This window comes from Balaenoptera musculus, chromosome 1 (assembly GCF_009873245.2).
Source record: "Balaenoptera musculus isolate JJ_BM4_2016_0621 chromosome 1, mBalMus1.pri.v3, whole genome shotgun sequence".
NCBI lineage: Eukaryota > Metazoa > Chordata > Mammalia > Artiodactyla > Balaenopteridae > Balaenoptera > Balaenoptera musculus.
The window spans coordinates 147,122,501-147,143,154 of record NC_045785.1 but is presented as its reverse complement, the minus strand read 5'-3'; the positions used below and the strand labels follow the sequence as shown (position 1 = coordinate 147,143,154).

General features: G+C 34.9%; 1 protein-coding gene across 2 annotated transcripts in view; it reads left to right on the top strand.

Annotated features, from left to right (window-relative positions):
• Positions 1–20,654, top strand: part of SYT14 (synaptotagmin 14) — a 244,445-nt gene that overhangs the window by 93,746 nt on the left and 130,045 nt on the right. For both annotated transcript variants that reach the window (XM_036865925.1, XM_036865932.1), the window contains exons 3-4: positions 428–592; positions 7,098–7,313. In XM_036865925.1, coding sequence (XP_036721820.1) covers positions 428–592; positions 7,098–7,313 — 381 coding nt within the window. The remainder of the gene's footprint in view (positions 1–427; positions 593–7,097; positions 7,314–20,654) is intronic.

Here is a 20,654-nt window from a genome sequence, read left to right as displayed (position 1 = left end):
TTTAATAAAAAAAGACCCTTGAAGCTTTTAGAGATAAGAAGAATCATCTACGTTCTCATAAATTCGATTAAGTGATAGACCTGTGCTTGGGAAATAAGTTTTTCTAATTCTTGTTTTAAAATTTTTGTAGTACTTTTCAATGGACTAAACATATGATAACTGCCTCTTTTATAGACTCGTCTTTTCAGATTGTTCCCACATAATTTATAGGGAAAGTTTTAGAAGATTTTAATACTCTTGTATAAATTGAACAACTCATTAAACTGTGCAATTTGTTTTTATTATAAACTGAACTGTTGTGAACTATGAAAATTTTTAAATATAATTCAAATAAGGCAGTAATCTAACACATGTATAGGGGTTTCCTTCTTGTTTGTAACTTGAAGAAGAATAAATGCTTACAGCTGTGAATTTTTTTCCCCTCTAGTATCTCCAGAGGCAGTTGGATTTTTGTCAGCTGTTGGGGTGTTTATTATCTTGATGCTGCTCCTTTTTCTCTATATTAATAAGAAGTTCTGTTTTGAAAATGTTGGCGGGTTTCCAGATCTTGGTTCAGGATACAGTACAAAGAAGAATTCACAAGATAAAATTTGTAAGTATCATATCACTGCTTTCCCTTGTTTGGTCTTTCTGTCTGTACTACTTATTACTTTCTTTAAAAAAAAATATATATATATATACAATAAAAAGCTTGATTTTGACATGTAGTAAACTAACCTTGAGCCACTATTCTGAGAGTAAAAGATGTATTCAGTAAATTATGTTCAGTTATCTTTTTATTGCCCATGAATTGCTATCATAGTGCATAAAGATGAATTGTATACCATCATTTAATGACATTTTTATTTTTCAAATATAAGGTATGGTTTTGAGCCTATTATATGAACAGATATGCTTTAAGAAGAAGGACATATCTTATTACATTTTATGCTTTAATCCATTGTCCAAATAGTTCTCTAGAGAGCTTTTTTCCCGTGTCCCTAGAAGGCTTTTGAAAGTATTCACCCTTTACCTTTACGTGCTGTTGAATTCTCAGTGATGGATAATTTTATTGTTTGGAGAAGGTGGTTTTCCCTGGTAACTTAGTGTATAAAGTGTGATTATGAAAATTAGTGTTCTTCTCCCTCCCTTGGCACCACAGGCATATTATATGACTTAGTGTTACTAGATAGCAGTAAAGATGAGGGCTGTGAAACTGTTCTTTCTCTTATGAAAAAATTTTATATTTTAAAATCATTACAAGAGTTCTTTATTTGCTATTTCCAAAGACTGGCTTATGTAAGTGATAGCAGGAGCAAGTTGAAAATTGTAAAAGTAAGACATTAATTGAGAAGAATTTTAAGGAACAATAGAAGAGAAACCTTGCTTTTCTTGTCCATGTATAAATGTTGAAGAGATGCTTTTCTCTTATTTCTGGTAACTTAAAAAGTGATAGCCTCATTGTTTATGAAAATCTTATTATTGAATTACATCGTGCAGCTTTTGCATTAGGAAACTATAGTACTTTATGTGGTTTTGGTTTGATCTAGTTTAATGTTTCTCATACGTCACTTCAGTCCTGTTTTTTCATCATTTGTGTAGAATGAACTGGTTAAAGATACCTCTTTTAGCAACCTCCAGTAATTCTGTGTTTTAGCATTTCTGGTTTTTCTTTGGTCTTATCCCTTTACACTCTTAAAAATTATTGAGGACCCCAAAGAGCTTTTGTTTATGTGAGTTATAGCTGTTGGTATGTACCAAATTAGAAGTTATAGGCTAAGAAAATTTTAAAATATTTTTTATCGATTTATTTTTAAAAACCCAACAATAAGCCTATTACATGTTAATATAAATGTATTCATTTTAAAAACTATATATTTTCTAAAACCAAAATGAAAAAAGTTTGGTGAGAAGAGTGACATTGTTTTACATTGCAAATCTCTTTAATGACTGGCACAGAAGAAGGAAGCAACTGGATTCTCACATCTGCTTCTGCATTCAGTCTGTCATATGGCCTCTGGAAAATCCAAGTGCTCATTTGTGAGTGAATGAAAGTGAAAAGTTACATATCCTCTTACTCTTATTGTAAAAATGGTTTTGACCTTGAGGATCCATTGGAAAGGTCTCGGGGACCTTATTAATTTTTCTGAGACTGTTTCTTATTCACTTATTAAATAAGAATAATAATATTTACCTCCTAGAGTTATTGTAAGATCAAGTAAGATAAAATTTGTAAATCACAATGCCTTACATGTAATAGCAACTCTGCAAATGTTCACCCTCTGCTCTTCCCTATTCTAACCTCGATGCAAAATTGTTTAGATATGTAAACAAGTATATATTTAGGGGAATATATAGGGGAAACCCTTAATATATTTTTTATTTTGAAATGATATTGGTACTTTGTTAATAAGATAGGGTAGTTCCCATACATAGACTATTAATAAATAAACTAAAAAGTACATAATAAAAATCCTTTTTATACTTCTTCTTGCAGGTATAGAATAAAAACTCAATAGTATTTGAGGGGAAAATATTGTCTTGCTGCTGTTATGATAGCTGTGGAGTGGGAAAAAAGTCATTACGTTTAAACCAAGTGGTTTGATTTTTTTTTTGAAGCGTCTTTACTTCAACATATTTCTTCCATTGCATAAGCATTTACAGAAAAATTAAAAGATACAATGTGAAATACTGATATTGAGCTAATGAATAGCACCATTTAAGTAAATGTTAAATTCAGACTTGAAAGTGGTTGATTTTTTGAGAAGAGAAAATTCCATTATTGCACCTTTTAGGAACAAGGAATTAGAAAATGGCGTTTTTCAAAAATTTTCAGCAGAATCTGCCTTCAGTGTCCTCTCTGGTGGACACAATCAGTAATGCTGTGGAAGATTTGACCACTGCTGTGGGGGAAGTCAGCTATGCTTTCACTGACTCGGTTGCTGAACAGGTAACAAGTATGATAAGTGGCTTTCGTCCAGAAGAGGAAAGCCCTGCAGCAACAGAAGCTGTAGATACTTCTAAACGAGAAAATACCACGTTACCAGAAGTCTCCAAATACACTAATTGTCAGAAAACACAATTCAATTTAGAGCACCAAGCAAATCGAATAAATAGCTATAATACTTCAGTTTCACAAAAACAAGATCAAGGAATGAATGAAGAAGGAGTATTTAAACATATTAATAAGAGGCAACAGACGCAATCAAAATATCAAGAAACCGATACTGCTGGTGATTCTTCTTTGAAAGGCCAGATGAGTGATGGTGGGATATCAGTTAGCAAGCAGAATGCAAGGGCTGGATCTACTTGTCAAGAACTTGAAAGTACTGACAGATGTAGAAAATATGGATTAGGAATTTCCAATAATGGTAAGCATGACCTAAAGGAGGTAAGATTTCAAGAAATGCAAGAAAATTATTTAAAGAAGGCTGAAAAACATATTAAAAGTAAAGGATCCAAAGGGAATAAGTGTTCAGGAAATGAATGTTCTCCAAAAGGTATTTTGGAAAGCAATAGACATATGATACAGAAATCCATTAAGAAAGAAGACATGCATCCAGCAGCATCAACTAATTCTAAAGGTAAGTGTTACGGAAAAATCAAAGAACAAATAAATCCAACAAAATACTACAAAGTGAAAGGAGACATAAAAACAAAGAAAAACGAAGCCATTTCTGCCAAAAAAGAAACAGCAAAGAGTAAAGATGAAAAATATTCTGAAATAATACCAGAAAAAGGTGAGGTCTCCTAATGTGAGTTTGAGTGATGAAATTTTCTCTTGATTTTTTACATTAGGAAAACATCCAAATTTCTAAATTTTTCTATACACATCTGTATATCTAATTTAGGACTTTCTTGAATCCTCTTACTGGGAGACATTTTTAAAGTCATGCAGTTTTTTCTCACAGTCATTTCAAAAGCATTCATGTTATTTGTATACCTCTAATTCAGTTACTGCCCCTGGTCCCTGCATTATTTGGCCAATTTTAAGGGCCTTAATTTTACTTACCCATTTATTTTACAACCAGAAATTCTGTGGTTTTCTTAAGTAGTGTGCATACTTTAATTGGAATTTATTTGGTGTGCTATAGTTAGATTTAAAAATTTTATATTTTTGTAACCAACCCTTAAGCCCATTATACCGTGTTGCTCTTCACATCTTTCCTAGTAAGAACGTACCAAATGTTTTATGTTTTTCCTTGAGAGCAATAGATTTTTATCTTATTGAATAACATGCTTCAGGATATGTATCTATTCATTTAGCCATACATTAAGTTTTATATGACTTATATGTTTCCAATGTGTATACATGAACAATCTATTATTATTCATGAGTTCTCTATGTAGAATTAAGATTCCAACTAAGCAGTTATAGTTTTCATCCACAATATTTGTGACAATTTTTAAAACAATTAGCTGACAGTTACTTGGTTTTGGTTGTAGAATTGCTTCATATCGCTAGTTATTACACCTGGCTATCCCTTAGTCATTTTCATTAATTGCTGATCTGATCACAAGGCCAGAAGTACAATGGCTTTTATTTATAAAAGATACATGCAGAATTTTTGTGTGTATTTACATTCTTATAAAATAACCAAAATACTGAGTAGCAGTAGAAATGAAGAAGACTGTTTCAGTTCTGCTACATGACTTTGTGCATAATAGGGTCTGCTATTTATCAATTATATGAATGTTTTTTAAATGATATAATAGAGGCTGATCCAGGATGGATGAGCTAATTAAAAAGGAATGCCAATTTTTGGAAATACCTCCATTTTGAAGTCTATTCTTGTAGCAGTTTTTTGAATGTCAGATTCAGTGCTTTTTTGGTAGCCTTGGTTTAGTTTTGGTAGCCTTATTACTTGAAGTAGCAAAAATTAAAAGAGAAATAAAATTAAGTAGAATAGTTTACATATTATTTTATTCATAAAATAACAGTAGAATGGATGCTAGTAATAAATACTGCAGGTAGCAATACAGAATTTAAAATTTTGTTTTGATTTGTTTTCATTAAGAAACATGCTGCTGCCTAAAAGAAATCAAATATTTCTGAAGTATTCTAGATTACAGTCAGTACTAAACTGAAACATGTTATGTTCTAAAATCGTTTTGAAAATCATTTGACCCATATGGATTGTCCCTTCATTAGCTGAACTATAATGTTGCTAGTACCTGTGTCCTAGGTTCTGACAGAGCTTATAAGGTATAATAAGAGGAGGAAGAGTTTCCTTCTCTGTTCCTGAATGCAGGGCTACTTTAGGTAATATTTTGTAGTAGGTGAATTTCATTTCTAGTTACCCTCCTCGGAGCTCTTCTGCTGCCTTAAGACCACCACCATGGTATCCCACAAGTGCTAAACGCTGGGAGTCAGAATGCCTAGGTTCTAGACTAGATCTGCCATCTCAGCACTGTCCAATAGAACTTTCTGCAATGATAGAAAAGTTCTACATAGCTATATTGCTCCAAACAGTAACCACTGTCCGCAGGTAGCTATTGAGCACTTGAAACGTGGTTAGTAGCACTGGAGAACTAGATTTTAAATTTTATTATTTCTACTTAGTTTAAATAGCTGCATGTGGTTGGTGACTACTAAATTGGACAGTGCAGAATATAACATTAGTCATAGTTTTACCCTTTGATGGTTTTATTTTGCTGAATTAAAAAGCGGGACTTAGACTAGTGACGTCCAAGCTCCCTTACTTCTAACTCTAAACATTCAATTTCTATCCCATATTTTAAAATTACTCGTTCTGTGTCTCCCCACTTGAATTTCAAACCTTGATTCCTCTAGTGCAGGTGATCTTAGCTGAGTATAATGAGAGAAATATCTAGACTGAACTAATAAATTCTGACTGCTATGGTCTCTTTATCCTTCTAGAGTTGTTTTATAATTCTGAGAAGGTTGCATCGTGGTCTAAATGAATCTCAACATGATGCAGTTTCAAAATTTTTACCTTAAAAAAATGGTAATAACTAGTGCTTTTTAAAATAATATAAAATTAATTAATTTACCTTCTGAAAAATTTATTTGAAATTTGGGTATATTTAAGTAAAATTTTCATGGTAAGTCTACCTTTCACAGATAATGTGTTAAGCTTGGTCTATATGCTTCCAGACGTTTTTGTATGTACGTGTAAACTTATACTGCATGTATGTGTGTATATGTTGCATGTAGGCATACGTATGTTAATCTCTTTTCTTCTCTTTTCTCTTAACATGAGAAAAGTTTCTCTTTTCTCTTAACATGATGTGGTAGTTATTCTTTCCCTGTGTGTACTTGTAAGTTCACCTCCTCATTTTTAATGACTGTGTAGTATATCATTTCATAGATGTATCATAATTTACTTAACCAAGGCTCAGCAATGGACATTTAGCTTATATTTTATTTTTATTTTCCTTTGCTGTTAAACACAGTACAGTAAATTGTCTCAAATACATATCATTGCTCACTTGCTAATTATTTTCTTAGGCTGAATTCTTAGAAATGGAATTGGTAAATTCCTAGAAATGGGTCAAAGACTATGCAGATTAGAAAGTTTGATATGTATAGCCAGATTGCTCTCTAGAAAAGTTGTACCACTTATAATTCCATCAATAGTGTATGTCTGTCCATTTCTTTGTTCTGCTTCTAACACTGAGCGTCATCAGTTACGAAAATTTTGACTAAGATGATAACCAAAAATGTCTCTTGTAGCATGAATTATTTGAATAAGGTCCATATGTATTGGCAATACTTATAACTTCCTTTGTGTGCTACTGATGCTTTAAAAAAAATTGTGTAAGATGGAGAGCCCTATTACTCTGTTTACCTGTACCGTGGTTGGAAAATCCCTATGACTAATATTACTTATATAATTCAAATATACAAGTCAGTTCTTTCTATTAAAACACAAAAATCTAAAGCTTGGGCTTCTTAAATGAAAAAATATTTTTCTAAAGCTGAAAATTCAGATTGTGTGATGTGTATATATATGTTTTTATATATATATATATACTTGTGTGTGTATGAATATATATGATACATATATAAGCATGTAACATGTATGTAACTATAGCAAATTCGCTACATTTTATTGCGTTATATTTTGATCTGCTCTCCGTGTCGTTCCAAATAGATAATTCCTACATTGACAAAGATGAGCATGGTTCATCCTCTGAAAGTGAAGATGAAGCCCTGGGTAAATATCATGAGGCCTTATCCAGAACACAAAATTCCAGACTACCATTGGCAGATTCTAGACAAAAGAGCTATACTTGGGAAACAAGACAGAAATATAGCCCTCTCTCTGCAGAATATGATGGATACAGTAGCGAAGCATCAATAGATGAAGGTAAGATAGGTTAAGTATTTTTTTTTTTTACACTATAGTATTTGATTATTTGTTTCTAAAACTCTAGATGTCTGTGGTTGCACAATAAATAAGAGATAGCATATATAGTAGGGTCACATTTCTGGGAATATAATTTATTCAAATTCAAATCTTTGGGCTCAAGCCAAAAACCAAAACTAAAACCAAAACACCAAATAATTTAAATACAGTGGTAATTCTAGCTCTCTTTTCATAATGAACATATGCCTAGCAATCATGAGATGGGAAGTGTGAATCTGCTGTTGTCTCAGATGGAATCAGTTCCTAAATACCTGTTACAGGAACTGATATGGTCTAAGAATCTCACAGTGTTGAATATGATTCTAGTGTGTAAATGAATGCTTTTTCATTCAGTATGGGCCCTAACATGAGCCAGATACTTCATGTGGCATGAAGCAGAAGGAGTGGTGATCTCTTCCATGTAGGAGGAAAAACTGTCTGAGATAGATTTATTGAGAGCCGGTACTATATTGTATGAGACTTTAAGGGAAATTTAATGAATTTTCAAGGATTTTTTTTGTCCCCTGTTGATTTTTGCCTCATGTGCTGACATTGACATTAGAACTCAACCTACGTAGAAGATACAGGTCCACTCTCAAGTGTTTTTATATCTTTCTAAAAGAGAAATAAAAAAGGTTTTACCATTACCTAAAGCATTTTTATTTCCACATCTAAGTAAGTTGTTTGAGTGCTTGATACAATGTGTGACTACTCATAGTAATTATTATATTTATGCCCAGATATGAAGAAAAGAGCAATATATTTTAAATAGCATTTTTGTTATTATATTAAACACAAACTAACTTTAATATTGTAGCTGTGGTTTGTGTTTTGGGGCCTATTACTATTGATGACTTACTCTGGCACATACAGTTGTCAAAGGAGTTAAATTTTTGTATTTGGCTTCATGCTAACTAAAGATTAATATACCTCCCTTTTATTTCTGCTAGTACATAGGTACAGTAAGAAATTAATCAAATATGGAAGAATCATTATGAGACGCTACGAAAGAAATAAAAAATATTAGACATGGACTCTACCCTCAAAAATACCTTTCTTAGTACTAGAGAAAATAAGACATGTGCTTACAAAGATAACTAAATAATGCAAAAGCAGTAAAGCCAGTCCCCAACTTATGTAAACTCTGGTTCATGAATAGTAGAGCAGAAAGAGAATGGGTCTTGAAGCCTGATCCTTGTTCACATTCTGGCCCTGTGACTTACTATATTAATGGGCAGTGTACTTAATGGGCAGTGTACTATATTAATGGGCAGTGTACTTAATGGGCAGTGTACTTGATAGTTTCTAGGTTTGTTTCATTGTCTCTAAGTGTGAATAATACCTTGCTGATAGGGTTGTCATGGACATTAAATGGTATGTGTGGTGTTTTTAGCATAGTGTCTGGTGCGTGATAGGTAAGTGATCAGTAAATGGTAGTCGTAGTTATGGGTGGTGAAGCAGTGATGGTGATGATAGTGAGTAGCTACGAGCAAGCCCTGAGTGTGTAGTCTGTGACCCTAGACACTTCCCTTTCTGCAACTTCAGTTTAGGGTTTTATTTTTCCCTGCTCACTCCTTCTTCTGCCTGTCTGCTGGCTTGATTGCTTCTTCCTTGTAGTCCTATTATTCTCGCGTGGCTCAACAATCTGTGGGGAAAAGGGTGAAGAGAGAAGCGTAATCTCAGTGGCTCTTCTGTTCCTGCCCTCACCTCTGGAATCACCCTCTCATTTCATTTCACCTATATATTTAGGACCCACTTGTACTTTTCTACCATTTCTACCCTAAATGATTTGATAAATGATTAATCAATGATCAATCAATGATTGATCAATCAATGATAAATGATTAATCAATGACCAATCTACCCAGGGTAGATTGATTTTAGGCATTCTGAAATTATTTATTTCATAAACATTTGTTGAAAGATTTTTATGTGCCATACTAGATCCTGTGGATGTAAAGAGGAATAAAAACAAGCTTGTTTTAAAGAGCCCACAGACTGGAGGAGGATGACCAGTGAGTACATGTGTAATGTAGTGTGTTAAGAGGTCTGCTAGTTACATGAACAACGTAATGTAGAAATACAGAGGAGGACTGAGACTTTGTTTGGGAGGCGGCGAAAGGGGAAGTCTGATGTATGATGCAGTCTTCACAGGATAGGTGAACTAGACTTGAGGGAGAACTGTTCAACCACCATGTAATAGTGATTGCAGGAAAGCAGAAGACAGTGTGTGTCAGTGTCTTTAACCTAGGATCTGTGCTGAATGCCATGCTCAGGAGTTTGGATGTTGTCTTACAGGGAATGTAGAACCCTGGAAGGTTTTTAAGCTGGATAGTGTGACACTTTTAGGTCAGTGTGTTTAAGAAAGATTATTTAACTACTGTAATAGAAGATGAATTGGAGGTAGGAACTACTGGAGGCAAAAGGACTGGTTAGATAAACAGTGATGAGATCCTCATTAGCAGTGTTAACTGAGGGACAAAGAATTTGTAGATTGAGGGATGGTCTCAGTATATCCTGATGAGTGACTGAACATATGCAGTGAGTAAGGAATTAAGATTGTTTAATTAGTCTAGAAAGCATAAGAGAAGTAAGTTTGTGGGAGGGAGATAATTTAGTTTCAGTCATACTGAATTTGAGGTGTCTGTGGAATATCCAGGTAGAGATGGATATCCTTGTTGTTGTTAAAATACTGTCATTGGGATTTAGGATGGGGAGATGATCAAGTGATAATGTAAGATAACAGTAGACTAGGAGGATAGTTTTTTGTATCATAGGTTATTGCTAATTGAAAAATCAAAGATTGCTGTGAGCGCAAAATACACTCACAGCAATCAGTGGAGTCAGGGAAGAACAGGAAAACTTGATTAGAGAGGCAGATTTCAGAGCTCCAGATTTTAGAGAAAAGCAATTTCAAGTGATAGTAAGTTCTGAACATGCCCACAGGCAAAGATGCAGAAGTACGTATAAAATGCTAAAAGGTTTTAAGGAAGGGAGTGAATTACCATCCATTGGGGAAGATGTGAGAGAACTTCCATGAAAATGACATTTGGGTTCAGCTTTGAAGAATGGGTATAAAGTTGAAAAGAATAAGCAGAGGTATTTGAGATAGAGGGAAGTTCATAAATGCCAGAGTACGCAGTGGTAAAATGTAGGGACTATTTCAGGACAAGAGAAAAGTCCTCTTGGCTCTAACATAGGTGTGTGTGTGTGTGTATGTGTGTATGTAAGTATATATATGTATATGTATTAGTATATCAATATGTCTAGTGTATATCAGTATATACACACATAGATATATACACACACACATATATATATGTAAAATAAAAAAGAAAGAGATGAGGTCTAAAGCCTGGAGTGCCTCACTGAGTAGAAGTTTGGATTTAATTTGTTAACCAGTGAAAACTCACTAGAAGTTTTTCACCAAGGAACCATGACCAGGGATGTGCTTTAGAAAGAGTAATGTAGCAACAGGAAGGCTATAGGAAAAGACACCAATTAAGAAGGTCTTTGGAGTCATCTATGTGGGAAATGGTAAAAATCTGCATTAAAATAGTGGCAAGAGGAATATAGGAGGATAGGAGAGACATTACAGAGGTGCAATTTACTGGATTTAGGAACTAAATGTATTTGGAACATTAGAAAGAAGGAAGGAAGTGTCAAAGATGACACTAGTTTCCAGCAAGTATGACTATGAAAATGATGAGGTCATTAATATAAATAAGAAATCCAGAGAGGAATTTTTTTTTCTTGGATGGTGGGTTGGGGTGGAAGATAAAAGTGGTTTTGTGTATATGGTAAGGCAGAATATTTAGGCAACTGGAAATGGCTGTGGATCTTGAAATCATGAATGGAGTTTGGGAGAAGGTTTTTTCAGATTGTATATACTTAGAGAATAGGAATCAAGGGAAGGTATTAAATTGTTGAGGGAGAATGTATGGAGAGAAAAGATAAGAGTCATTTCCTTTCATTAACAGAGAATTAAGGATGTCACTTAAACAGAGAAGAGAAAGTAACAACCATAAAGTGGGGAATCGGGAGAATGTTGCATTTCGTCAGACACGGAAGGAGAGTTTTGAATGCTACACCACAGAGAGACTGGGGAGGATGAGAATTCAGACAAGCCCCTTTGTCCAGTAGAAGATGATCAGTTACTTTCAGTGTACATTTTAATAGTGTAGAATCATACATGAGATTGAAGGTGGTTAGGAGAGAATAAGTGGAAGAGAGTGTACATTTGCTGCCTGCACTTTCATACCACTTGTTCTCTATCAACTTTCAGAGTCAAGAAAGAGAGGTAGTTGAAGGGGTTCACCTTCTCCCTCCAACTCAACAATAGTAACCCTCCTCTGGTATATATTTGGGAAGGATGGGGATTTGCTTCTAATACACATTTGAGTCTCTGCCAGGTGGTTGTGCCTCTGCATAGTTGACTCAGGAGAAGTACTGCTCACTTCAAGTCCGGTCACCTAAGAGGGCTACTGAGTATAGTTCTCTTATAGGATTTGGTTCATTCTCCTGAGGTACAAGGAAAGGGATCGGTAGAGTAGGTTATGCTTCTCTTTACTGCTCTGACCCTTTATTCTGCATACTGTTCTGCAGGTTTATGAAGGTCACACTTGACTAATGTGGGTTGAGGTGACTAACGGGAATTACAAGGTAGAAGGAAAAATATTTTTAAATGTACATCTTTTACATGACATATTGTTACCTCATTAGGGCTGGTAAAGAACCATTACCCCATTTCTCAAACTCTGAATAATTCCAGTAAAGAAGCTTTGGAACAGCCAATATTGGAAATATCTACAAGGGTAGAGAGGGTCAGGGAGGCGCGGATAGGGATTAGGAGGACCAGTGCAAGAGAACTTTCTGATCAAGTAGGGAGAACTACCATTCATTGAGCTCCTACTATGTGCCTGACTCTGTTAGTTTCTGTACATGTTGTTATACTTAGGCTTCACTGCAACACATTGTGGTAGATAAGATTATTTCCATTTTACAGAAGTGAGAGGAGATTTTAGATCAAATAAGTAATTTTTAACCTAAGGTCATGCAGTAAGTTTATAAAGGCTGTACTTGTCAAGTCCCCTGCAAAAATGACTGATGCTTTAGCTTCTGTTTGGTCATCACTGCTGCTTTAGTGTCCTCCCTAAGTCTCTTTCATTCATAATTAACCCCTTCAGCTGGGTCCTTTAGAACAGTTTATATATTATGAATCTGAAATACAGATACTGTAGAGAAAGTAAGAAAATATTATGGCCTCTATTTGTTGATCATATTTTCTCCTCTAGGTGGCCATGTTAATCTTCCATTTTTTGGAATACAAAAGGGGATAATATCTGTAAGAAATTTTTCTAGGAAAAATAAACATTAAAATAATTTATCAAATTTCTTTGTTCACAATTTTAATTTGTTTTACTTTGTTGTTCTTAAAATTAAGCAGATTTTCTGATAATCCTCTTATTTTAAAAAGGCCTAAGAGTTAAATAGTAGGTTGTGATATCTTGTTTAAGTTGGTAAGATAGAACAACCTTTGAAATTCCATTCATGCTATTTAGTACTTTCCATTTTTATATTAGATAGGAGAAGCCTATTAGATTTTATATAAAGAACAAACGTAGTGTAAAATTATTAGAATGTCTCTGTTATTTATAGCTTTTCATTCTCAGTTCACCATAGAGATTACCAAGCTATATTTGCATATGGTGGCATAGCTATGTTATTAAAAATCATATGATGTTATTTTTTTTGGTGAGTTAATTTTAAATGCTATTAAAAATAATTTCCAGCATCACTTATGTCTTAGGGTACATGTAACCCATATATATACACACACACACACACACACACTTGCCACTCTCTTTCTATGGCTGCTTCACAAGCTCCATGCTATTGATTTTGATGTTTTCTTAAAATTAGGGTCATTAAAACACATTTCTTTATTCCTTTCATTTAAATGTTACTTTTAAAATAATTTAATACTTAAGAGTAATAAATTCTTTGTTTATATTTTCTTTAAGTGTATTTTAACTGCTTTATATTGTTCTATTGATTTTCACAATTTCTGTGTGAAGAGGGTAAGTATAAAAAAATTGTCTGTGTTTTCCAGATGCCTTTGACACAAAAATTTTTAGTCTTAAAATAGTAAAAGTTATTTATATTACATGGTTTATTTAGATTTTTGATAAGCCTTTTCTTTGACTTCAGGTTTTTGTTTGTGAACATTTCTCCTCTGAAGAATTCTTTATTGTGTATGTGTGTGTGTATGTGTGTCTGCACTCTTAAGTGTGACCAATTTGGGGAGAAATTGATCTTGAAGACTCTTCCTGCATCTTTGTGTTTTGGAGATCTTTTTATGTGATGAGATCAATTGTTACTAGTAGTGTAGAATTCTTTTATAGTGCTACTTTTGCAGGCCACCTGTGACCTGTAAAATGAGATGTCTTTGTGCAATTTAGGTAAAGGCATAGCCTGCTGTGTGGATGAATTAGAAAGCAGTACCAACTTTGAGCAGACAGTTCATCATGAGAATATAGTTCAGTTAGCAGATACCACCTATGTAAGAAGAAAAAGGCATTCCTTCCTCCAGGTGTAAGCTTTGGCGGACCCAATGCACACTGTACTTAAGCACCCCCCTCAGCCAGGTACTTATTGCAGTGCACAGCCTACACAGCCATACACAGTGGTCCTAAAAACCTATTTTTATACACTTCCAGTCTTAAAATAAGCTGGTGGGATTGCTGCGTTTTCCATGGTAAATCTATATATATATCTTTCATAATTTTTTTTTGTCTGAGATACTTGTCTAGTAGTGGAATGATAGAAATTAAATCATAGACATTAAAGATATCCTTAATTGACTGATTACAAAACTGACACCTAGAGACGTGCAACTTTATTAAGATCATACAGTTCATTAGGAGCAAAACTGAGGCTCTAAGTGTTTGTAACCAGAGAACAGGTCAGTGCTTTTAAAAAGAACTACTCAGTAACCAAGCTAGTAAATAAGAGAGATACACTATAAATTGAACATGGCCTGTGTCCATTGCTAGGGGTTGAGGCATGTCTGGGAAGTGGAGGAATAATGCTAATGGCAATCTGACAGTTAATGGGACCTGACACTTTACAGGTTTCTGTTAGCAAAGCCTATAGGAACTCAGTCTCAGATACATTTAGGGAGCATTACATAGAGTCACAAATGGACCGACAATAATCTTATTACCTGAGGGCAATAATGGGTGGTTTAAACTGACTAGAACATCTGTTTTTGCCGTAAGTTTAAGCTTACCAACAAGGTACATCTCCTAGGAAACTGTCCCTAATGAGGGAGGCAAGTGTGTTTGTACTTTGTGAGGTAATCTCTTTAAGGAAATGGAAAACTCAAAGCTATTTCTGAAGACTAGGCCCAACATGGCTGTCAACTTTGGAGCCCAGGGAAGAAACCCTCACTGTTTTAGAGTATAATGGAAATCTGGAGGATAGCATGGTGGGAAGGCCCTGTGGTAAAGGAGCCCTCCAGCCAGAGGGATGTTTATTAATGTGGCTACAGTAAAATATATGTTTATTGTGTTTCAGGCTCTGCTGAAGTCTTTGTATAGAATTTAATTTTATCTTCACAGAAATATTTTGATTTTATTACTTACTTATCTGTTTAATTAATTAATTTTGAAAAAGCAGCAGCTTAGAGAGGTACATTAACATGCCCAAGTTTACCCAGCTGTAAGAGCTGGGATACAAATCCAGGATCAGTTGATGCAGACACAGTTGCTTGACCACCATAACATACTGTATCAGGTACTCTCCTACCTAGTACAAGAATAAAGACACTTTTTTTCTTCCAAGATTGCTATCTCATTGTTCTAAGAGAATTTCATGAAGACTTTGGACACCTAGGAAAATCAAGAACAATACAACTGGGAAATATCTGGAGTTTTGGTCTCAAACTCAGATATGAAGCATATTATGCCTGCTGTATTTAGCAGAAAACTTGAGCAGCCCTTAAGGAAATACTGGTGACTTATTACTTTACCTGCTAGGCTTATTCCAAAAAAGCCAGAGCTGGTTTTTTGAGATACTATAAAACTTCATGATGGACTATTGTGGGAAATCACTTAGATAAGGGGAAGGATTTTGGGAGTTGGTTCCTATGGGAAGTATTCCAATTATCTTGGGTACAGAAATCTAAAACTAGTCTCCTGTCACCTGCAGATGTGATTGTATTAAGCATACCACAGCAAAGAGCATAAGGGTCTATGCAGGTGGCACACTACCTGTGCCTGCAGTGTTACACCTTAGTTTTATTATTATTTTTTAATGTTTGGCAGAAATCTTGACTGGAGACCTTTGCTTTAAAGTATGTGATAGGAGATTTAGGAAGCTCCATCTAATATTGTCAGTCTTTGTAACAGTCTCAACAGTAATAAAGGTAACCCTATCACTATGATACTTAGATATAGTTCTAGGAACTGTGAGAAGACAACTGTTGTTAATATGGGCATCTCTGATAAGAATAATAAACTAATCAACCAATAAAATGCTACACCTCCCTTGTGATGGACTGGTAGGAACTTAAACAGTAAATACTGAGAAGTTAATGTCCTTCACTCATGTTCATACCACCCAGAATCAACCACCATTAGTACTTTAGCATATTTTTTCCAGAAATTTTTTATGGCTATATTTTAAAACACTTTATGCAGTAATACATGGATACATTTTGCTTTTAAAAATTTAACCTGTTAGGGTGGAGAGGGACGAGTACTATTGGCTGCCACCTCATCACACTTCCAAGCTGGAAACATGCACTGTGGGGAGGGAGGCTGCTAGTACATGCAGTAGCTAGGCACTGAAACTCGTGTGGTTAGCCCTGGGAGAGGACTCCATCTAGGTGCATGGAGACAGCCCTGAGGGCCTGGGATGTGGTCTGGGCCGAACCCAATGTCAGTACGCGCATAGCGGGGCATGGCCATCAGAAAATACCTCGAGACAGACAATAATGACAGCACATATTGGGATGCAGCAATTGCAGTTCTAAGAGGGAAGTTCCTCAAGAAACAAGAAAAATCCCAAACAACCTAACCTACCACCTAAAAGAATTAGAAAAATAAGAACAACAAAACCCAATGTCAGCAGAAGGAAGGAAATAAAGATCAGAGAGGAAATAAATAAAATAGAGATAAAAAAAACAATAGAAAAGATCAATAAAACCAAGAGCTGGTTTTTTTAAAAGATAAAATTGACAAACCTCTAGTCAGGCTCACCAAGAAGAAAAGAGAGAGGACTCAAAAAAAAACAAAATAAGGAATGAAAAAGGAAAAATAACAACTGATACTGCAGAAATACAAAAAAAACATAAGAAAACACTATGAACAGTCATATGCCAACTAATTGGACAACTTAGAAGAAATGGACAAATTTCTAGAAACATACAGCCTGCCAAGACTGAGTCAAGAAGAAACAGATAATTTTAACAGACCAATCACTAGAAGTGACATAGAATCTGTAATAAAAAAAACTTCCTGCAAACAAAAATCCAGGATCAGATGGCTTCAATGGGGAAATCTATCAAACATAAAAAGGAGAACTTATACCTATCCTTCTCAAACTATTCCAAAAGATTGAAGAGGAGGGAAAACTCCCAAATTCATTCTGTGAAGCCACCATCACCCTGATATTAAAACCAGACAAAGACACTACAAAAAAAAGAAAATTATAGGCCAGTATCTTTCATGAATATAGATGAAAAATCCTCAACAAAATATTAACAAACCAAATCCAACAGTACGTAAAAAGGATCATACACTATGATCAGTGTGGATTCATTCCAGGTTTGCAAGGATGATTCAACATATGCAAAGAAATCAGTGTGATACACCACATTAACAAAAGAAAAGACAAAAACCATGTGATCATCTCCATAGATGCAGACAAAGCAGTTGATAAAATTCAACATCCATGCATGACAAAAACTTTCACCAAAGTGGGTATAGAGGGAACATATCTCAACATATTAAAGCCATTTACAACAAACCCAACAGCCAACATAATACTCAGTGGTGAAAAGCTGCGAGCCTTCCTGCTGAATTCTGGAACAAGTCAAGGATGCCCACTCTCACCACTTCTATTCAACATAGTATTGGAAATCCTAGCCACAGCGATCGGACAAAAAAAAGAAGTAAAAGGTATCCAAATTGGAAGGGAGGAGGTAAAACTGTGACTATGTGCAGATGATATGATACTCTATATAGAGAATCCTAAAGACTTCATACAAAAACTATTAGAACTAATAAATGGATTCAGCAAGGTAGCAGGATACAAGATTAACATACAGAAATCTGTTGCATTTCTTTATACTAACAATGAAATATCAAAAAGAAAGTAAAAAACCAATCCAGTTTAAAATCATGTCAGAAAAAATACCTAGGAGTAAACTTAACCAAGGAGGTGAGAGGCCTATATGCTGAAAACTATAAAACATTGATAAAGGAAACTGAAGATGATTCAAAGGAATGGAAAGATATCCCATGCTTTTGGATTAGAAGAATTAATATTGTTCAAATGGCCATACTACCCAAAGCAATCTACAGATTTAATGCGATCCCTATCATATTACCCATAACATTTTTCACAGAACTGGAAGAAATAATCCTAAAATTTATATGGAATCACAAAAGACCCAGAATTGCCAAAGCAATCCTGAGGAAAAAGAACAAAGCTGGAGGCATAGCCTTCTCAGACTTCAGACAAGACTACAAAGCTTCAGTAATCAAAACTGTGATATTGGCCCCCAAACAGACATATTATAGATCAGTGGAACAGAATGGAGAGCCCAGAAATAAACCCACACACCTGTGGTCAGTTAATCTACAACAAAGGAGACAAGAATATACAATGGAGAAAAGACAGTCTCTTCAGCAAGTGGTGTTGGGAAAGCTGAACAGCTACATGTAAATCAATAAAATTAGACCACTCCCTCACACCATATACAAAAATAAACTCAAAATTGTTTAAAGACCTATATATAAGACATGACACCATAAAACTCCTAGAAGAGAACATAGGGAAAACATTCTCTGACATAAATTGTAGCAATATTTTCTTAGATCAATCTTGCAAGCAACAGAAATAAAAGCAAAAATAAATAAATGGGACCTAATCAAACTTAAAAGCTTTTGCATAGCAAAGGAAATGATCAACAATACAAAAAGACAAACCTATGGAATGGGAGAAAATATTTTCAAGTAATACAACCAACAAGGGCTTAATTTCCAAAATATATAAATGGCTCATACAACTCAATATCAGAAAAACAATCTAATCAAAAAATGGGCAGAAGGCCTAAATAGACTTCTCTCCAAAGAAGACATACAGATGGCCCACAGGCACATGAAAAGATGCTCAGCATTGTTAATTATTAGAGAAATGCAAATCAAAACCACAATGAGGTATCACTTCACACCTGTCAGAATGGCTAGCATCAAAAAGTCTACAAATGGGGAATTCTCTGGTGGTCCAGTGGTTAGGACTCCACACTTTCACTGCTGAGGGCCTGGGTTCAATCCCTGGTTGGGGAATTAAGATTCCACAAGCCTGTGCAGCACAGCCAAAAAAAAAGGAGGGGTTTGTAAAGCAACTATACTCCAATAAAAAAAAGGGGGGGGGGGAACCCTCCTATACTGTTGGTGGGAATGTAAATTGGTACAGCCACTATGGAAAACAGTATGGAGGTTTCTTTTTTTTTTTTTAATTGGATTTTTTAAAATTAGTTATCCATTTTATACATACTAGTGTATATGTGTCAATCCCAATCGAGATTTCTTAAAAAACTAAAAATAGAGCTACCATATGATCCAGCAATCCCATTTCTGGGCATATATCTGGAAAAGACAAAAACTCTAATTTGAAAAGATACATGCACCCCAATGTTCATAGCAGCACTGTTTACAATAGCCAAGACATGGAAACAACCCAAGAACCTATCAGTAGACAATTGGCTTAAGAAGATGTGGTATTTGTCTGTCTGTCTGTCTGTCTATCAAATGGAGTATTACTTAGCCATAATAAAGAATGAAATACTGCCATTTGTAGCAACATGGATGAATCTAGAGAATATCATACTAAGTGAAGTAAGTCAGACAAAGATAAATATGATATCATTTATATTGCAGAATCTAAAAAATAATACAAATGGATCTATATACAATACAGAAAGAGACTCACAGACATAGAAAACTAACTTATGGTTACCAAAGGGGAAAGGGAACGTGGTGGGGAGGGATAAATTAGAGGTTTGGGATTAACAGATACAAACCACTATTCATAAAATAGATAAGCAATAAGGATTTACTGTATAAAAGAGGGAACTATGTTCGATATCTTTTAATAACCTATAATGGAAAAGAATCTGAAAAAAATATATGTATATATAACTGAATCACTTTGCTGTACATGTGGAACTGACATTAATACTGTAAATCAACTATAATTTTAAAAAATTTAACCTGAAAGCTAAATGTTCCCTTATCTTGATCCCTTCACCCTTTCTCAGAGGCAACCATTATAACTTTGGTATATATGCTTCTGGTCCTTGTTTTCATACTTTACATATACATATAAACTGTTCAAAGAAAGTATACTTTTGTGTGTTTTTAAGCTTACATTAATGTACCTTTTTCCTTGTGGGAAGAGGAGTAAAGTAGACAGTGAGTAAAAGGAAGTCAGGAAATATCAGTTAATGGAACAGCTGGATAAGATCAAAATTTTTCCTCATTAGACTCTGAACTTCTTTAGACCAGGGACTGAGTCTTCTGTTTTTGTTTTTTTTTTTTTAAGAATCAATTTTATTTATTTATTTATTTTTGGTTGCATTGGGTCTTCGTTGCTGCACACGGGCTTTCTGTAATTGTGGCGAGCGGGGGCAACTCTTCGTTGCGGTGCGCAGGGTTCTCCTTACGGTGGCCTCTCCTGTTGCGGAGCACGGGCTCCAGGCACACGGGCTTCAGTAGTTGTGGCACACAGGCTCAGTAGTTGTGGCTCACAGGCTCTAGAGCGCCGGCTCAGTAGTTGTGGCACACGGGCTTAGTTGTTCCGTGGCATGTGGGATCTTCCCAGACCAGGGATCCAACCCGTGTCCCCTGCATTGGCAGGCGGATTCTTAACTACTGCACCACTAGGGAAGTCCCGAGTCTTCTGTTTTTAAATAACCTTTCCTCCTATCCCCTCATGCCTAGTGTAATCTGATTAAAGCCATTAAGTAATTTTCTTAGGACGGGTTTATATCTCAAAGAGTTAATCTAAATT